General features: G+C 38.1%; 1 protein-coding gene across 1 annotated transcript; it reads right to left on the reverse strand.

Annotated features, from left to right (window-relative positions):
• Positions 1-727: 727 nt before the first annotated feature.
• RPE65 (retinoid isomerohydrolase RPE65) lies at positions 728-20,869 on the reverse strand. Its single transcript, XM_035251837.2, has 14 exons — positions 20,814-20,869; positions 19,613-19,695; positions 18,033-18,183; positions 16,431-16,538; positions 16,184-16,325; positions 12,544-12,691; positions 11,252-11,333; positions 10,884-11,016; positions 10,635-10,774; positions 9,885-10,014; positions 3,322-3,436; positions 3,132-3,226; positions 2,915-3,026; positions 728-1,831 (listed from the first exon to the last, which is right to left on the reverse strand). The coding sequence occupies exons 1-14, from the start codon at positions 20,822-20,824 to the stop codon at positions 1,680-1,682; spliced, it is 1,602 nt and encodes a 533-aa protein (XP_035107728.1). The 5' UTR covers positions 20,825-20,869; the 3' UTR covers positions 728-1,679.
• Between the last annotated feature and the right edge of the window lie 420 nt (positions 20,870-21,289).

A 21,289-nucleotide genomic window follows, 5' to 3' on the forward strand; every position in this document is an offset into this window, starting at 1 on the left:
TTGGTGATCTCTAAAGGTGATTGTACAACAAGAGGAGATAAGATTGCCTTGAACTGTCAAACTTGCTTCATGAAAAATAAATGGGAAGAAACCAAGGAATGATTGATTGGCAAGTGTAGGAAGTGGAATCGTAGGATTTTTTTTTTATTTGAAGACTTTAAGTCTAAAACTCAGTAATTTTTCAGTAACTAATTTTCTACATTTTTTAAATTAACAAAATGAAAAAATAGTTTTCTTTGTGGAATTCTGTTCATTTGTCATGCCTGGAGATGGAAGCCAATGGATTAAGGTTTATCTACAGTGACATATTCCATGCGGCTCCCTGGAATTCTCTTTATTTTCTGATGTTTTATTAGTTCTATCTAGTAATTACTGATGGAAAAATAATGATTATATAAAAAATCTACAAGAGTAGAAAAGAAGAAAAAGACCAGTACCTAAATCTTAATAGTAGATAAACTTCGATGAGCTCTGTATGATTTTATGTTATAATTTCTACTTTTTTGTATTTTTAGGTATTCTTTGAAAAGTATGCTATACTGAGTATTTAACTTTAAAAATGAAGTTGCATCTTATCCAAATAAAGGTCAAATGGATATATCAGGTACCCTGGTCAGCCATTTCTTCAAGCTATTTTTACCTAATCAAACGCCATGCTGATTAACTTAGGTATCGTGATATGTAATGCTTTTGAGCATAAAACAGATACTAAAGATAAGCTATAGAATATTATTTGTGTCAATATTTATTTTTAAATAATCCCTAGAACAAAAGGAATTTTTTCAAAAGTACTTAAAATGTATTAATACCTGAATGTTAATAATTTAATATTTCCCCCAAGTGATTGCACAATGCTTAAATATATTTAACCCAAAAAGAGGCAATAAAGTAGGATCCCCCCAATTACCTCACAATCTGATTTTAAGTAAATATTACATTTGTAAGTATTTCATGTTATTTTTTAATATAGTCACTACTATATGTACTTGCTTTTATGTTACATAAGCTTTTAATATACAATTTAATCTCTGGGATGTTATTTGGTTGAGAGGCCTCAATTGATTAGACACAGATCTTATTATAAAATCAGAAATAATAATAATTGCTTGTAATAAGTGGAAAGGTTAATACTCATGAGCTTCATAATCTTTGAGCAGTTACATATATGCAAAATAATTACTGTAATTACTCTTAGATGATAGTACCTGGCTTGAGGAAAAAGTTTGGTTTGACATTTAGTAATTAAGCCTTACTGCATAATACTGCCTTGACTCAGCAAAGCCACATATAATATAAATCGAGTGTAGAGGACTTTGGTTTTTAAATGTTAAAAATATAATTGGAGCAGACCGGTACCTAAAACATGCTCTTATAATAGGAATAAAAAGCAGTTTAATAAGTTCACATTCATTTCCTATTTGATTGCTAAATATTTAAGAGTTTTTCAGTTATGGCCTGTCTCACAGAGGAAGTATGATTATCTACACATGTACTTATTTTTTTTTTATAAAGGAATTGCTTGCTCAACTCAGTGCTTTCTGTAAAACATTGCAAAATTGTGTGCATCTGCAAGTTAACACCATGACATATAGCAGGCTAAAATAGAAGAGAACTTGATTGCAGACTTGACGCTAATTTTCTTGGTTTTGCTACCAAAAACAAATCTTGGTAGAATACACTCAAGATTTTTTGAACAGTCCGTGAAAGGTGACAGGGATGTTAATCTCCACTTCAGCCCGGGCAACTTCACTTAAATCCTTGGCATTTAGAATCAGGAGATAAGCAGGCTTTTGTCCTGCCCCTGGGCTCACCACCACACTCAGAACTACACCTGTTAATCAGAAGTAAATAAGAAAATATTGAGTCTTAGAAAGCCCAAGTTATAGATTAAATGTCATTGAAATAATATAAGAGGTATTACATTGACAAATGTTGGAAACCATATGACCTGACTTCTTTTTCTGACTCTTCTACCACCTGAAGAGGTCTTTTAAACTCTTTATGTACCCTAGACTGTAAGCCCCAAGAAGGGAGTGTCATGTCTGTCTTGCTCTCTGCTATATCTTGATATCCTATGACAATGACTACAGCATAGTCATTAAATACTTACTAAATAAAGAGATCTGTTCTTATCTGTAACATAAAAATATAGCACCTACTTTACATACTGTAAAAATTGTGGTGATCAAATGAAAAGTGTGTATAAAAGTCTTTGAAAGAAATAAGATATATTATATGTATGGTTTCTAAGATCTATACTGAACCTGACTTCCTTCAAACAAAATAACAAATCTTTTACAGTTTTGACTGGATATGTAAAATCATTTAGTGTGAAATGGCTCCACAATTCTTTTTCTCCTTTCTCTGTAGTTTTCCGTATTTTAATCCCATAGAGTGTAATCTATCTCCCTGTCCCAGCTGAGAAATAGTTAACTAACACTGATGCTTTGTAAATTTCAGTTGCTTGCTGTGGCCCTGAATCTTTTTCTAGCCGTAGCTTATAGAAAGAACAAATGAAAACTAGTCACAGAGCTGCCTTCTTATTCTCTTCTATCTGCTATAATACTTAGCTTCCCTTCTTAGAATTATTACTTTTTAGAAGTATATCTTGGTTTGGAAAAGCAAAAACCTAAAATTCATGTTGCCATTTTTTTTTCTCCCTTCTCTCCCTCATCTAGAGCAGACATTGATGCTCCACCAGACGCCAAATGGTGCTTTCACATTTTTTTCTACTGGCAATCAGCAAGGTGAAAATTCTCTTCAAATAAGGTTAATTCTTCAGTGCTGTTCTGTTTATAGTATTAAAAATCATTTTTTAGTATTATGGAATAATCAACCTTACTCCTTTCCTAATGAACTAACATATGAAACTGCAGTAAGAAGAGTATTCAAACGCATCCATTGCTTTCATTACCATCGTCTTCTTCCAAGGCATCTGGGTGAGAAACAAAGATGGGTTCTGATGGGTATGAATCAGGCTCTTGCCAAACCCAAATTTCCTTAGTTTTGACATTCAGCTTACAGAGCTGCTTGTAAGAAAGAAAAATCAATCGAGCAATCAGTCACTATGCTTTACTTAACTAGCATATACTTAAAGCGCTGTTGCAATATTAGTAAGAAGGATTAATTACCCTATCTGGAACAAAGTGATTCAAGCCAAGTCCATATGCGTATGTGTAAGGTTTCCCACAATACTTCCGGTAATTGATTTGAGGAAACTCAAATGCTACAAAATAGAGCACATGCTTAGGAAAACTCTGTTAATCTCTTTGAATAAAACGTTTGTTCACCCCGTGTTAGATTTTCTCTAGATCATCTCACCTTGGCGAGGCCCTGAAAAGAGAACCTCAGGCTCCAGCCAGATTGTCTCGTCACTGCACAGAATTGCAGTGGCAGTTGTATTAGGGAGTGTGACTAAATTCTTGCCTGTGTCAGCCTAGGAGAGAAGATAACAGAAACCTCAGTGAGCAGGAAAGAATTCAAACAGCCAGAAATGCAGACATCCGAAGTCTTGGCTCCTGGGTTCCTTTTTTAGGTCAACATGCAGGATGGAACAGTGCAGGAAGCTATAGATAAGGGACCCTGGGATGTGACTGGACAAGCTATCTGTGCCTGTGTCAGTCACTGGCTATGTATCACTGGGAAAGTCGCATAACCTCTTAGGCCATCAATTTTCTCTTCTGTAAAATGAGACCATCCTTGAAGAAAATTTAGAGCTCTAAAGAGGGCCTCTGCAAAACAAAAAAACAAAAACCAAACAAAAATCTCAAAACCAATAATAATAATAATTAATGTTTTTCTGCAGAACAACAAAGACTTCAACTGCCTGAGGGGTAAAAGAATGTGTATGTCTCTTTCCCACTTAGTATATGTTTTGAATTTGCTTGAAAAAAATCCTGGCCGGGTGCGGTGGCTCACGCCTGTGATCCCAGCACTTTGGGAGGCTGAGGCAGGTGGATCACGAGGTCAAGAGATCGAGACCATCCTGGTCAACATGGTGAATCCCTGTATCTACTAAAAATACAAAAAATTAGCTGGGCATAGTGGCGCATGCTACCATAATCCCAGCTACTCAGGAGGCTGAGGCAGGAGAATTGCTTGAACCCAGGAGGCGGAGGTTGCGGTAAGCCGAGATCGCGCCATTGTACTCCAGCCTGGGTAACAAGAGTGAAACTCCGTCTCCGAAAAAAAAAAATCCTTACAGTTATGTTGACAAAAAGAAAAAAAAAACTCCACTGGGCCATATGTTTCCTAAGATCTCTTGTCACACACACATGATTTTTCTGATGATTTTATGAAAATAATGGATGAGATTTTTCTAAGCACATATCTACCTATTAATAATTTCATCAAATACTTGATTTTATGTTTTGTTCTAGACTCCATTCTTAGCATTCAAGATATTTTGAAGAGTAAAGTTCCTGTCCTGATGATGTCTGCATTCTAGTTCAATGAGATATGCAATAAATGTAATTAATAAATTTTATAACATACCACAAATGTGGGGAGAAGAAACAGAGTAGAGGAAAGAAGATCAGAAATGTGACAGGTAAGTGGGTTAAAATTTGGATAAATGGTTAGGGCAGGTCTCTTTGAACAGGTGGTAGTGGAGACACATCTCTTAGAAGGTGAGAGAATTAGCAATGTAGATATCTGGGGAAGAGCATTCAAGCTGAGAGAACAATTGTGCAGAGGCTGAGGGAGGAGGATGCTAAAGGTGCTTGAGGAGCATCAAGGAGTCCAGGGTAGATCCTATCGACTGAGCAAGGGGAGAGAATGAGAAAGGAAGGTGGAGAGGTCATGAGTCAGATTGTACAGAGCCTTGTATGTCATTACGAGGACTTGCTCTTTCTCTGTGAGTGAGTGATGGGAAGCATTGGAGGGTTTTCAGCATAGGAGTGAGATGCTATGATTTATTTTTAGGGTAGCCTTGTGAGTAGGGAGGATGCAAGAGTGGAATCAGGGAAACCAGTTTGTCTTAAAGAAAACAATGGGTAACACTAGGCCAGTAGCATTGCAGTCAGTGAGAAGTGGAAGAAGTGAAAGGCACAGTCAAGAAGATTTTCTGTCGAATAGGATATGGGACAAGGAAGAGGCAAGAAAGTAAGAGAAACATCAAGCATAACACCAACGTGTTTGACCTGAACCATGAAAGACTGATGTCACAACAAAGACAGGAGCTGCTACAGGTGGAGTAAATTTTTGGTGGGGGAAGATGAGAAAGAAGTTCAGGTCTTCTTGTCTTATTAGACTTGTGACATCTATTGGGCATCCAAATGCGGATGTGGAGCTGATACTAGCAGGTAAGAACGTCAAGTTTAAGAAGAAGCTAAAAATGTAAATGATTAAAGCATGAATATTTAATGAGTGAGTGTACAAATGGAAGATAGGTGAATCAAGGCCCTCCATCAAGATGAGGAATGAGGAGGTAGCTGGGTGAAGCAAAAATGTTAAAAGAAGGATTTTGTTAAGAGTCTGATAAAAATGATAGGAGAGTGATGATCTAGGAAAAAGGGGGAGAATTGTGAGAGTGATTTCCCTGAGGTGGTGAAGAAGGATGAAAGAGATCAGCTCTGGATAGGAAGATGGATAATTCAGTCTATGAGTACAGATGCTGGTGGGTGGGTAGATGTGGTGGTAAGTCTATGGTTCCTTTCTGACTTCTTTCATTTGTTTCAGAAAAAGGAAACATAGTCATCAGCTGCATCTGAGTGTGGAGGCGGGAAGTGGGAGGTGGTAAAAGTTTGAAGAGAGGAGGGTGTGGAATATTTAACTAGCAAAGTGAGAGAGTAAGTGAATCTGGGAATTGGACCAATTAACATGATTGTGTGTTGTCTGTACTTAGTTCAGCCTCAGAGGTATAAGCATGCAGGGAATGGAGAGTTGAATTTAAGTAAGGTTATGGTTTTGACAACTGACTTTGATAAAGTAAGAAAGAGGCAGGGGAAAAGAAGATCTGCATGAGAAAGTGATACAATTATTGACCATAAAGTTTAAATTGAGTGAGGAGAGAAGGTAAATCCTCAAGGGAGTGAGAGAGAGAGAGTGAGAAAGTATTGTGTTCAATGAATTCGAAGTTCTTGGTGAAAATTGCAGTAGGACAAGTGATGTTGAAAGATAAAAAGTCAGAGTGTGTCATACATGAAACTGAGATTATGGAAGGTGTGTAGTCTTCAGTACTGGCAAAGTCAAGGGTATGAGGGGTGTATATATGTATATGTATACACATCACTGGGCTGTATGATTAGCTAAAATAAGATGAAAGCTTGGGGAATTTTAAGGGTGGATAGAGGGAACAGTGGTCTGAAAGCAGCAAAGAGGGAGGACACGTACCCCAACTTCAGGCCAAGTAGTGAAAGAGCTGTACCCTTATACAGAGAAGAAATTGCTTCCCCTGGAAATTGCTGTTGGGGAGACCAGTGTCCTTAGGAGAGAGAGCCAGATTTTGGTTAAAGAAAGAAGATGAAGGGAACTTTCTAAGAAGAGAAGACAGGATATTTTTCTTGTGGTGGACTATGAATTAAAAGTAAATAGTGGAAGATTTTCAGAATAGGGAAAGTATGGGAGGTGGGAGCCAATAGAGGAGAAGATTCTGCAAGATTTTGCGAAATAAGGGACTCAAGGCACTTGGTGCTAATGCTGGGAAGATCGAGGGGTGTGCACATGTATGCATATTTATGTACATGCATATAAAAAGTACAAATGTCCATATGTTTAATATATTATTTATGTGGTTTCAAGTTAAATTTTTTTACTTTGTTCTATTTCGCTTATTTTTCTTGTTAAATTAGGCTTTCTGTTTGTTTGTTTGTTTAGACAGGGTCTTGTTCTGTTGCCCAAGCTGGACTGCAGTAGCATGTAGCTCACTGTAACTTGGAACTCCTGGGCTCAAGCAATCTTCCTACCTTAGCATTTCAAGTAGCTGGGACATAGGGCCCTTGTATTTTTCCCTTCATTGCCAAACATTTAAGGGTATAGACTCAGTATCTGCTTCCACATACTCAACTGCTTACCTTAAGTGCCCTGAAACCTGACTTCTGCCTGTCTCACTCTATTCCCTTAGAGATCACATCTAGTGCTTGGCTTTTAGGCTTCATCCTTTCAACTCTTCTCTAGTAATGGGCCCTGTATAACCCTCGCCTGCCCTCATCTTTGTGACATTACTCTCTCTCAGTGGGAACTAGGGCTTTCTGGTGGCTCTTGTTTCTTTTTCTGGCCTCTCTAGTTTCTACCATTTTCTGCATATGAGTATTTTCTGGAGCTACCGTGCTTGGCTATCTTCTCTCTCAGTATTCTCTGGCTCTCAGATTCCTTATTCTAAAAATAAGCAAATTTTGAATATTTCTTTTGGAAAACCTATTCTAAAACATGATTTCCCCCCTTGCTAGCAGTCTCATCTCTCTATTCTTATGGATTTTATTGTCATTTCAATACCGATAATCATCAGCTTTTCTTTTCTTTGAAAACCTTCACTGTCTCCCCATTACCAGTTCAATAAAGTGCAAATTTCTTAGCCTGGCTTTAAAGTCTTCTAAGATTACCTACTTTTATAACTTTTTATCCCATTTACTCTACTACTTTTGCCTATGTTCCAACCAATGATAGCAGCCAGTTCTCTCTCTGTGTGTCCCTCTCCGCTTCTCTGTCTTTCCTGAAACTCTTCTTTCTGTCTTCAATTGTTCTGCTTCAATCCCATCTCCACCTGCTGTATTACTGCCCCTTGCAAATAACTGTGTTCCATGAATCTCCCCAAACAAGTATGACTACACTGTAGTCTGCCTAGCTGTTAAGAAATCAATTTATCCCGCCTGAGAGTACTATTCCTGTGTTGACATGCACGGCTATTCCCGAGTCGCCTTCTTTCTCTGATACGCTTGGTAATGGGCTCTATAAGAACTAGAAGTGTTATTTTATGCATCCACTGAAACCAATAGTATGATGCCTGTTGTAGTGGCTACTCAATAACTAGTAGAAGAAAGAGAAGATGGATGAGATGATGTTAGACTTTTTTTTTAATCATTATTACAGTTCCCTATTCTATAATTGGGCAATATTTCTTCAGGCAATGATAACCATACAGTTAGAAAAATCCTTTTTCTTTATTTTGAAATGTGAATATTCAAGTTAAGTGATCCTCATTTATTTCCCTAATTTAAAGATGATTGTGATTTTATCATTGTTAGCAAAATAAATGTTTACTGAAATTAACTGACTCATCCATTTGGTGAGTATTTTGGGGACACTCAACTACATGTCAGTCATATGCTTCCTAAGGGGAAAGCAAAAATTCTTAAGGTACCCAGACTGATCTCTTTCCGTGATCTTTTTTCGGAGCTCCAGATCCATGTATGGCAGCCACCTATGGAATGCTTTGCTAAGATGGCTAGTGGGTACTTTTACATTAACATGTGTAAAGTAAAACTTACTCATTTTTTCTGTAGCTGGTTCCTCTTACTTCTAGGTTTTCAGTTCAGTGAATTATACCATCATTCACTCAACTGCTCAGGGTAGAAATCTTAAAAACATCCTGAACTCCTTCCTCTTCCTTACCCCTCATATGTAATTAGACACCAACTGCTGTTGATTTGACTGCCTTCATATTTCTCACCTTTGCATCTTTATCTCTCAGTCCCATTTTCTTAACTCAGGTGTTTATTCCCTTTTATTTGCCTCATTGCTTTAGTCTTGTAATAGGGCTTCTAGCCTCTACTCTAGACTCCCACCTTCCAGTCTGTCCTCCATGATGCTGCCAGAGTGACATTTCTGAATCACAGATCTAATCATGTCCTTAAAATACACACACTTAAAATGCTTAAATGGCTCCTTATTATTTATATAACACTCAAAGGGTTATATAGCCTGTTATGGTATTGCTCCAACCCATCTTTCCAGTCTCTTTTCCCAATACCCATCTCCCCTACACCCCTAAGTAAACCAACCTCAGCAACTACTTTATATCTCTAGATGAAGTCTTGCATTTTTAACATCTCCTTGCCTTTATAGAAGCCCTTTTGCCTGTTTGTAATACTCACCTCAGCCTCCTCCCTCTTTCTCATTCTTCATAGAGCTTACAAATTTGCTTAAGAGCAGTGGTGTTTGGTTCTAAATTGAGTTTATTTTCTGCTACACCATATCTAAGCCTTTGGTACAAAGTCTTAAGTTCCATGTAGCTGTTTCAATAATTCCTTTTGTGCAACCAGGGAGCAAATAGATATAAAAGAAAGCATATATTTACATATCTGTATGTGAGAATTTTATTTTATTGATTTTGACTGGTGTTTCCATCACACTACAAGCTCTAGATGTTACTCTGGTTATTCTGAAAAGGCAGAGAATACTCTGGTTATTCTGAAAAGGCAGAATAATCTTTCAGATTATTCTGAAAATACAGGGAGAAAAAAGTCGAAATAAAGAGATGACTGTCTATTGTTAGTAATGATTTTTAATCTCTAGTGATATTTTTCAGAAGATTTATAGAAAACCAAAATAATGAACTGATTTCCCCACAAGGGTATGTTTTCATCTCTCCAGAACTTCAGATTATTTAAAGTATTTATGTTATTGGTAAAGTATGATAGGAACAGTGGATCTGCACTATTCACTGAGAAAGTATATTTTAAAGACAATTTTGTAAGTACAAGAACAGCAGATTTAGAATCAAAAAACTTGGTTCTTATCTGCTGCAGTTGCTTTTGCTAAGTCACATTACTCCTCTGAGCTTTCATTTTATTTGTAAAATGAAGGAAGTTTAATTAGTTTATTTTTAAAGCTCCTTCTAGCTCTCACATTTCAAGACTTTATGTATAAACATGAGGCAGGAAGACAATTCCTGAGAGAGATGAAATGTCCTGGTTAAATCTGAAATCTGTGGAGAAGCAGGTTACCTTGTCAATATTCAAAGGAAGTACATATCTCCTAACTTCAGGTTGGGGCGCCTTTCTGGCATTTTTTTTCACCTCTTCCCAGTTCTCACGTAAATTGGCTAAATATAAGTAATTATAAACAAACTCAAATCTGAAAAAAATACAAAGTCAAACATGAGCACAGCCAATTACAAATAATTTTAGAGAGATGATTCAAGCTTTTTAAAGCACAGGTGCCTGCCTGTTCTTTATTCCACAACCCAGAAACTGCTGTTGAGCCAGGTATCTTAGAACCCTTTCCTCCTGCCCACACTGGCTGAAAATAAGAAACCTGCTTAATGGACTTAAGTAACAGCAGCCTTGAGATTCCTTCTGTTCTGTCTCCTGTCACCATTTTGTTTGTATCTTTAGGGACTGTTGTCTTTTCAGTGACTTGGCTAGTCTGAAAAATGCATGCCTTTTTCTCCCTTCCCAGAGTGGTTGGGTTTCAAGGTTCCCGAGTGATTTTGTCAAGTTTAAGTTCACTTCCTAGGTTACAGACCTTTTGTTTTCAGGTGGGGTTCGTGGACCTGATTAGTTTTCAATCATTAGCCATAGTTTTGATGTTCAGATTACCTAAACTCCCTACTGCTTTTTCAATTACATTTTTTGACTCTCGCATAACTCTGGCTATTTTAGATGTGATTCAGATTGAGAGTAGCATCTCTGTAAAAGCCTCCTAATTTCCAGGAACAATGAGAGATGCAGCATTTGTCCAGTGTCTTTTCTTACCCTTTCCAGCAGCAGAGATCCACAATCAGAAACCCATTGTCTTCATAGGTGTTGATGTGATGGAAGAGGTTGAAAGGAGAAGTCCTATATTTATTATTGAGGTACTTTTTCCTTTTTTTGTCAGCAATATGAAGCCAAACCTTGAAAAATGAGGAAAATATTTTGATGCATTTCAAAAGGAAACAAGTGTACATTATTAAATACACCTTCTTCAGAATCACAAACTTGACAAATATATCTAAGACTTACCCCCATGGTTTCATTGGACTCAAAACAATCCATGTAGTTAGCTCCCCAAAGACTCCATGAAGAAAGGAACTTGAACAGGTTAATTTTGACTGGTGTCTCCACAAAAACAATGTAGTTGGGAGTCAGACCAAAACTGTTCAGAAACACAAATGGGCTTGTGAATAAAAGGGCTGATTCTCAAGCCACAGACAAATTTGTATATATGTGGTATGCTTAGTTACAAATCAACAGTGCCTACATGAAATTAATTATGTTTAAATTTAGTTTTCTGCAAAAAAATATTGTGATCAGGATTGGTATCAAAGGTAGGCAAAGCAAATCTTTAAACTTGAGTTTTCCTGAAGATTCATAGCAGGCCTTCAAGTTACCTATGAACGTAAGATGGCTTGAATCGGTCACTGCAGGGGAATTGTACAACGATCTCTGACTTGCTTATTGGATCTTCCTTGTCTGAAATAAAGTGGTTTTAAAAGGCTTTGGAACAGCCTCTTATTTTTTTTTTTAATACAAAGCATTTAGAACAGCTTATACCGGCAAAGAAACACATTTTGATTTTTTTTAGAGTGGTTATTTTCATATTCTTCATCATTGGCTCTTCTTAGTGAAATTTCATGTGAAGCTGCACAATCACCCAGGAAAATCCAAATAGCAGCAGATTTGGAAATGTTCACTCAGATTGGGCTGTGGCAAGCAGAGTATAGTGGAGTCACATCTTACAATAGCTGGAGGTGGGTTTTAAGTCAGGGGAGTAGAGGAAACCTCAGAATGGTCAAAATGCCTTTTGCAACAGCTTAAGCTGCCCAAAGGTTATAGTTTAGATGGGTTTGTGTCAATAGCCCTTTACAGCAATTCTTATGCACGTTAAAATTTACTTACTAGTAAATGAATGGTCCTCAAACTTTAGTGTGCATCAGAATCACATAAAGAGCTTCTTAGAATACTGATTGCAGGCTCCACTCTCAAAATTTATCATTCAGTCTTCCCGGGATGGGGCTCAAGGTTTATATTTCTAACAGTTCCCTAGGTGATGGTCTTGGTCCAAGGACTACACTTTGAGAATTGTACTAAATAATACTAAATAAAAATCTGTAGACATTCAGATAATTATATTATCAAGGTGGTTAACAATGAACCTGGCAATAAATGGAGAATGAATGGAGAATTCTAGGGTACAGTCCTTTTTGCTGTAGTTTTGCTGTAGCTTTCGATAGTATTTCTATCAGTTGATAGTTTTGTTTGTAGTTTTGGGAATTAAGCATAACATATTTAGCATATGTATGTAAGCTATTATGCACACACGCATGCTTATTTAATTTAATTTTGCCTAGCACATGAATAAGTGCTCAATAAATGTTTGCTGGGTTTGAATCCAAATTGTACATGATCAAATCCATATATTTATATTATACTACATTTTTAATATTCTAGAATAGAATTTGGACACTTGCTTCTATATTTTCAACTTGTCATTTCTTGATGTGGTGTGTCCTTGGGCACTGGGCTCCTTATAGGGTAGGAGTGAGGGCAATACTTCTAAAGTCTGAGAGTAATTTAACTATCCACCTAATGCTACTCTGATATTCTGATCTTTCTCACAGTACAGTAACTTTCTCACAATACAGATACTTGTTTTCAGAAGAGGACAGATTGGTAAACTCACCTGCTTGCAGTGGAGGGATCTTTACAATGTTGTAGGCAATTGAAAAATTCTTTCCAAAGCAATTACCAATGTTGTAAACGGTTCCATCATTTTCAATGTGGGGGTGAGCAGTAGCTCCATTGACGGAGACATAGTTGCAAAGATCAACCTACAGAAGTAAAGGGAATGTCCTCCCACTGAGAAAAGGAAGATTACATTATCCTTTGTCCCTAGGTCTGAGGCCACCACTACTCCTTGAACTCTCACCCTAAGTGCACTTTCTCTTTCTTCCCATCTCTGGATTCGACCCTCTTTCGCCTTGAGTTTCCACCTTCATGCAGAACATACTGCCCCCTCATGTGTCTGAATCCGGAGTTACCTGTGACATCTCTTTTCTTGTATGTATACCATACAGTACTCTGGTTAGTTACTTTTCTTTTAGCATATGCAGGTTGACTTCAAATCATAAGTTTGAGTCCTCAGACTTCTTTATACTCTTCTTAATGTATTAGATGTAATTGTATAAAATTGCCAATATTCAATAATTGTTGATTTACAAAAATGGCAATTTTGTATAGTACTATGTAAATACCAACTATGTGTCTTGCACACAGTACTGTATGCGTTTGAAACTGCAAGGGGCATTAAGCTTCATCTAGTAGAGAAATTCTTAATCTAAGTAGACTTCACGAGAACCATGGATCTCTTTGAATTAAATTTAAACATTTATGGCAAGAGCATTCAGCATTTAATTCAATTTTATGCTCATAAGAAGTTTAGAGCTATACATGTAACACAAATCTCTCAGTTTGCAGAAGGATAACTTGAGGTCCCAGAGAGGTCAAGTGTCTTGTTTAAGGATAAAGTGTAACATGTTGGCAAATCAGCACTAGATTTCTACCTGGGACCTACTTGGTAAAGATTTATTGAATGAATAATTAATGGAATATATATTTATCTAACCAAAATTCTTTCTATTTAATTAGGGGGATATTTTTTTTAAAACATATGACACTTTAGCACCCTTATTTAAATAATAGGCAAGATATTCATTTATTCAGTAAATGATTTATCAAATACTCTGAGCTTTCACTCTATGCCAAGCACTGTAACAAGGTCCAGGAAAGAGAAGATCCTTGCTTTCAAGAACTTCAGTGTAGACCATTCTGTCCAATATAGCAACCTATCTAATTTTTAGATAGAACTTCAAATTCAGTTCCTCAGTTAAATTAGCCACATTTCAAGTGCTTAATAACACCAGGATGGTGCAGTTGTAGAGCATTTCCATTACTGCAGAAAGTTCTATTGGATAGCACTGCATTAGACCAATAAGCTGAAATAAAGCACTATGAGTGTGCAATGGCATTGTAGAGAAATGCCACCTAGCCCAGACTGAGGGATTAGGCATACTTTTTCTGAGAAACTCAACTCCAACTAATATTTAAAAGATAAGTAGAGTTAGCCAAGCAGAGTAAGAAGACAGTGTGCTCTGGGGAGTGGGAATCCTAATGTAAATGCACGGACTTGTGAAATAATGTGTGCTGCTTGGGGATTACTAGTCAGTTAGCCTGGCTGCCATGAAGGGCGCAAATTAGACTGAACCATCCACAAAGACCTTCGCTTGGACTTTATTTGGGAAGTTATGGATTCCCTAGATAAATACTTTTACATTTATATTTTAAAAAATTTCTACTGCTGCCTTGAATAAATTGTATTTAAGGGAATCAGTCTGGAGACAAAGGCACTGGTAAATTATAATAAACAATCAAAACTTTCGCATTTTAAAAATTACATTTTTATATGAAGTCAGGGTTCAGTGCTAGTAACAACGAAACCTGACTCCTAATAAAGTCTGTTCTGGATCCGAACCATAACTTCTATGGTTCTAATTAAAATACCATGTAATTGTAATACAGATTCCCTATCAAAGTTAAATGAATGACTTAGAAACTCAGCTTCAGTTCTTTGGTAGATGAGCTGCACACACACTTGTACATGGTTACACACACACAGGATAAATAACAAAGAGCTATGGGGAGTATCTGTCAAGACTTAGTAAATAGTCTGCAGAGAATCTTAGATCAGTTTGTGCTATTGAGACTCAGTGTTGAGACTACTTTTTTCTTCTGTTTCTACCAGTACTGCATTTGTGATTCTGGCCTTCAGTTTCACCTGCTGGTCTCCTAGCTATACTGTATCTCTTTTGCCTTTCCATACAGCTCACACATGGTCTCCCCAAATAAACATCTTAAAGTATAGCTCTACTCATACTACTTATTTGAGCAAAAACTTCCAATAGCTTCCTATTAGCTAAACAACATATTCCAAATGTTTAGCCAATTTTTCAAGCTTTTATTTTCAGCCTACCCTGGGTCTCACTATTGCCCTTGACATTACCTACTCTAGGCGACTAGTTCTCTACTGGGAGTGTTATTGCCCCCTAAGGGAAGATACGGAAATGTCAGGAGCATTTTGGGTTTGCATAATGATTGAAAACATGACTTTTGTTTAGTGGATGAAGCCAGGGATGCCAAACCTCTGCCATGTGTGGGATGTCCCTATGATGATGAGTCACCCTGCCTCATGCCACAGTAGTACCTTCACTGAGAAATTCTGCAAGTCTAGTCAAAAGAGATTATTCCCCAGTTTTCATGAATGCCTTCTACCTCTATGCCTCTGATCACCTGACCCTTTTCATCAAGCATATCCTTTCTCTAAAATCACTGAAGTCATACCTCTCCTTCAGCTTCCAGCCCAAAGGCTTTCCTTTTAAACCTTCTTTGACCTGTCCCACCTTGCATTGCCAACTACTTCCGAAGCAATTCCTTTCACATTTGTGCTCTCTCAAAGGATTTTCCTTCTTAAAGGACTCATCATATTCCTTGTCCTATTACAGTTATATATTTAATTTCTCATCTAGACATTAAATCACCTGAAGACCAAACATTGCCTTATAGATAGGTGTGTCTTACTAAATACTGGTTTAAAATGAGTATCTGTTCTAAGGGCTGCTGCCTTGAGATTCCCTAAGTTCTCAGTAAAATCTGTCACTTCCTAATATTGCTGAAATTTTGTTCTATGCTATTTCATTCAAGATATACTTTATTTCTAATAAGAAGTGACTATAAGAAAGGACAAATTAGTGCAACATACTTGCCTAGAACCAAAAATAGCATGTTTTTCAATATCAGTAGATATAAATTTTTGAGCACTCAGTATTTACCAGGTTCATGCTAGTTTATAAAAACTATGAAAGGCCGGGACCATGTTATCTTACTCATTGATCTATCCCTTGCATCTAGCATAAATTCTGAACATGGAAGCACTCAATAAATATTTGTGCCATGAATGAATGAATATGTCAGGCATTTTATACGACTTTTCTCCAATCCATGTTTAAAATGTTATAGATGAAGAAACAATGTTTGTCTTATGCCAAATAGCTAGTCATTGTTGACAAAGCTAGGATTTGAAACTTAATCTATTAAACCAATTTCAGGAAAGCATCAGAGGCAGAGGCAATCAATGCAATCCATTTGGGGCTTTGAATTTTACATTCAAAGAGTCAGAATTTTACATTCATAGCGTGAAGAATTTATGTTGAATTAATTTTAGGTTCCAAATTCTAAATTCCTGAACATCACCTAGCACTGTGTCTCACCTGCTTAATTGTCTCCAAGGTCTCTGGATTAATCTTTGTAATAAAGTTGGTCTCTGTGCAGGCGTAGTAATCTTCCCCCACTGGGTAGACATTAACAAGGGCATTGTCGGTAACCTCCACTCCTCGAAAGTAAGAAAAAAACCTGTAGAAAAGCAAATGAATTTTTCAGTCCAGTAATTTTCAAGCCATGAGAGAAAAAGGGCTAATGTAAAATGTCTTGAGTAACATGGAGTTTGGGTTCAGTAACCTGGAAAATATATTCTTGCAGGGATCTGGGAAAGCACAGGTGCCAAATTCTGTTATGACGATCCTTTTCTCAGTCATTGCCCGTACGTAAGCATCGGTGCGGATGAACCTGAAGGAAGTGAAACATAAGGAAGGGTATAGAAAAGAGCAATCTGTGTGGTCCGTGTGGAGCTAAGAATGGTTATTCTAGTGTCTTCATCAAGTCAGAATCATAAATGCACAACATGAAGAATAAAGAGTTTCATTAGCACACTTTCTTGGGGTGACCAAGCAGGGCAGAAACAATGTCCCGTGAGTTTAACTTTCTTTCTTGTAAACCTCACAGATGAGGAAATCGAGGTTCAGAGGAGTTAAGTGGCTGGCATATGTGACCAAGCTGGGTTAGAATCCTAGTTGGCCAGAGCTGGACAACATGAACTTTCTATATCATACCATGCAGCCCTGTGGGTATTTCACATAGGACCTCCACCTCTGTAACCTATAACCTATCAACCTAAACTTACTGGGGAAATTCCAGACATGGTGTGCTGAATTATATTCCTCTCAATCTCTTTCTGTTCCTTTTATGTTTTTCTTTAATTTTAACATTTAGGTTCTTTTAAAAAGTAAATATTCTTGAATTTCATCTCTTGCTCAGACAGGTTTGCTAAACCATATCTCAGAGTAGATAGCATGCCTTGCCCAGGCTTTCTCAAGTGGAGAGCCAATTAAAACTGATTTTGCACTTTTATTGGGAAGAAAGAGTACCCTGGTCTGTTGAAGGTATAGGAAGCTCTCTCTGAACTCCACCCTAAGCTCTCATGACTGCATTTCTGTTTGACATCATATGTTTCCCTTCTATTACCATCCAAGTTGTCCTGCTTCCAGTCCCCTTTCACTCTTCCTTTACAGGTCTTTACAAAATGCCTGAAATCTCTGGTGATCAACAAAGCCACCAATAGGCTTGAACATTAAAGCAGAAGGCAAAGTAGTTGTTAATACTTCGTTAACGGGGGTTTCCTGGAATGATGATTTAGGATTTCAAGGCTTTTAGCAATAATCTCTTGTTTTCAGAAAACTTCTCTTTCTGATATCACTATGACATGCTTTGTCCTTCACTACTTTGTGGTAGCTGCCCACCCCCTTTCCCAGTGGTCTTTCCAATTTTATAAAAAGAAAAAGGAATCAAGATGGCCAATGACTTAATAATCATAATGACAAGCATCACAAAAGCTATCATTACTAAGTGCTTTGTGTGTGCTAGACATTGCGCTCTCATTTAATGCTTGTAATGAATGTATGAGCTAGATTCTATTATTTTCATTTTATTAATTATAAAACCAAGATTGGAGGTCACTGTCTTGCCAAAGATTGCCCTCCTAGGCAAGTCATGTCTGTTGATTACAGGATTTAAAGCCAAGCATGTTGGGCCCCAAAGCCCTAGTCTTTAGCTTCTCTTTTATTCCATGATAGTGTTCCCACGTGTCCATGAGAACACACTGGCCCAGGAAGAAAGTGTGTATACAGGTTGCCTACTGGGTTCGGAGGTTAAAACTCACATGAGAGGAAGAGCTGATCTAGGCCCTACTCTGGGGAGGAGAAGTGACATCGAGTGCTGCTTTACCTTCTGTGGTACGTGACATGTCCTTCTTTAAAGTCAAACTTGTGCAGGAGAGCTTGTCCATCAAACAGGTGGTAAAATGGCTCAGATCCAACTTCAAAGAGTCCTGGCCCACATCGAAGGAGACTGCCAGTGAGCCAGAGGGGGATCCTGCCTGTGATGAAGGGGAGACAGAACATTGCTTCTTATCCCTGCCTTGGGCTGGGCTTGTCCTTCGTAAAGCAGAATCTATCAGCATCCTGATTGGGCATCTTCTTTTTCATAGAGCCAGCAGTGATTTTCATTCCCAGTCCTGGTGCTAGACAGCCCTTAGAAAATGTCTGCTGACTTGACTCTCCTTCACTAGGAGACCACACTGTAGGAAATGTGGCAATGCCCCAGAGTGTGGATAAAGGGTTGGAAGGAATGAGGGAGAAGCATCTTGAGAGGACTGGGACTCTCCACAAAATAGATTTCCCCGGAGACCAATCCATTTGCCTTTTGTCATCTCAATTTTTTAAAGAAGATTTTTAAATGTCTTGATATATGTTAGTGGAGTGAGAAGTAGAAGAATGGATTAAGAGCAGGAATAAAGATATTTTAAAAATATGTGTTTATAGAAAAAACATTTAAATGAAAAACAGGAATCCTGGCTCTTTAAAATCTAGAATTACGTCCCTCTGCGAGTGTGAGCTACTGCCTGGATGAAAGTCAATCTGCTGTAGCAGGAAGTCCACAGGGTTGGATGGCAGGGATCTGACTTCCAAGCTAGGATCAGCTCACATGTCATCTCTGGACCTGTTTCCTCATCTGCGAAATGTGGGGTACCCAAGATAGTCCTTAAGGTCTCTCGGATTTGACAGTGAGGTTTGTCCTTAAAAACCCAGGTAGGTTTATCCTTTGAGAAGGACAGTGCTTGACAGTGTTTTGTTGATTCTTACCAGTGAATTTTTTTAAGCAAATGGATTATTTTCTATGGCTAATAATGATAATGGTAGTAATAATTACTGTCTATTGATATTTTTGTCTTGGATATTGGGTGAATTGTTCTATTTACATTAGTTCATTTAATTTTAACTACATCCCATGAGGTAAATTTTGGGTTTGGTAGGTAAGGGAATTGAGGCTCAGAACTTATAAGTAACTTAGATTGTTCATAGACAGTGAAATGACAGAGCTAGGTTAGCATCGTCATCTGCCTCCCCCCAAAACCAACACTCCTCCAGTATAATGGGCATGAAACCCACCACCCTTTAATATTCCCAGGTGCTTGTCACTGGGCCTTCATTTATTTAGACACCGATGGAACAGACATTTATAGGACATTTGCTATGTGTCAGGAACTGAACTAGGTACTGACACTTTGAAGATAATAAAGGTATAATTCTGATCCTTAGGGAATTCCAATTGGGTAGAATTTTCTACATTAGAGAAATGAAGGCAAATGAAAGAAAATGAGTTATTGCTATAAAAAGCCCAAATCGCCTGATTTCTCTCCCTGTGACCCACATGGGGAGTCTGCATTGAGCAATGCAAGGAATAGGAAGCCAGAGAAGAGAGACTTGGGCAGAAAAGAGGATGGCTTGAAGGTCGGCGAGACCAACCTGTTACATGAGCTGTGAGCGGCGAGGACAGTTCCTCCACAGTTTCAAACAGTTTCTTGTAACCACCAGCAGGATGCTCGACCCTGAAATGGTGGAAGAATAAAGAAGAAGCCCATGTTGATGCTCAAAGTCTACAGAGAAAGAGGTGGCAGAGCTGCAGGAGAAAAGGCACACTAGGGCTGGCTCAAAGCCTGTTCACTCTTGCCAGGAGAAGGGTGGGGAGGATGTGGGGGTGGGGGTTGGGAAAAACTACTCAGGTTTGGAAGGGGGTCCCAGATCACTGCTCTGATATCAAGAGAAATGACCTGTCTTTTAATGTCAGTGGTCACAGTGGATTTAACCCTATCCTCTGCAGTTTTTCCTTACTTTGGAATACAAATCAATCAATCCTACTGCTATCACTTCGCTTTCTGAAATCTGTCTCCCACCCTATCAACATGCTCAGTTCACTGCATCATTTATTTTCTTGCCTCAAGGAGAGACTCATTCATCTTCTTCCCAGGGGTTGGGAGATGAAAGCTTTTTGGGTCAGGTACCTCATCCTTCATTATTCACTCATATTATACCATAACGTTTTCCCCATCATCTCATTTCTCTACCAGTCTCTAAAACCTACAATACTTTTTCATCTTAGTCAGACCAGGAGATTCATGTTCTATATTTTTGTTTATTTTCTACTACCTCTCCTCAGTTTCATTTTATAACTTCAAAGAGTGGGATCTCTGACCAGACTCAATTACAATAATTACCTTTCACTAAACAATTATTATGTCCTACATACCATAAAAGAAGTTTGCATGGTACTAGCCCTTTTAAATCTCACATTAACATAATGGGGTAAAAGTTATTGTAACACCTTTCTATATACGGGAAAAGCTAGACTTAAAAAGTTAGGTAATTTGTCCAAAGTCACACAGCTAGGAAATGACTGGGCAAGAAGTGGAACCCAAGTCTATCTGAAATACCCGTACTCAAGACTGCTTCCAAACCCCAGGCTAAGTCACACAAAGCCCCCATACTTTGAACCTGAATTCTATATAGTTGCTTCAATAAATAAGCAGGAAAAAAATTCCCCACCGAAATTTAAGGACCTTTGCTAAACAGGTTATTAATCAATGCCTTCTCTTCAGGAGCTCTTGAAATAGCACATTTATTATGGATCCACTAAGGTATTTTTAAATAGTCTCTGAGAGAAACTTACTGGATAGACATTTTCTTTCAGTTCAGGATCCAGAGTTCTGGCACCAAATGCAGAATGAAGAAGCAAGTTCTCAGCTAGGGGCCTTTTTATGCCTTCTAAATCCCCTACAAGGGGTTATGGCTTTGGGAGCCCTTCCCCACGCCTTCAGCTGAGGGAGGGGGAACAGAAGTTGCTTTCAGCTCTCAGATCCTCCTGATGCTTGAGCTTTATTTGGGCTTGCTGTTCCCATAACAGTTGTTTGGCTGTTTTCCAGAGACCTCAATCCTTCCCAAGGAGAATGAGAACAGATTAGAAAGAAAAGTGCAGTGTGGGAGTGGCCAGCATCAGACCTGAGCTGATCCCAGTCACCCCACTGGACCTTGGCAGCATTCTCTCGGGCCCGCCTCCCCATACCGCCTCTGTGCCTTCATTCTCACCCTCATTCATTCACTCACTTCTTTTTCAAAATATTACATACCATATATGGAACAGACAGA

The sequence above is a fragment of the Callithrix jacchus genome, chromosome 7 (assembly GCF_049354715.1).
Source record: "Callithrix jacchus isolate 240 chromosome 7, calJac240_pri, whole genome shotgun sequence".
Classification (NCBI taxonomy): Eukaryota; Metazoa; Chordata; class Mammalia; order Primates; family Cebidae; genus Callithrix; species Callithrix jacchus.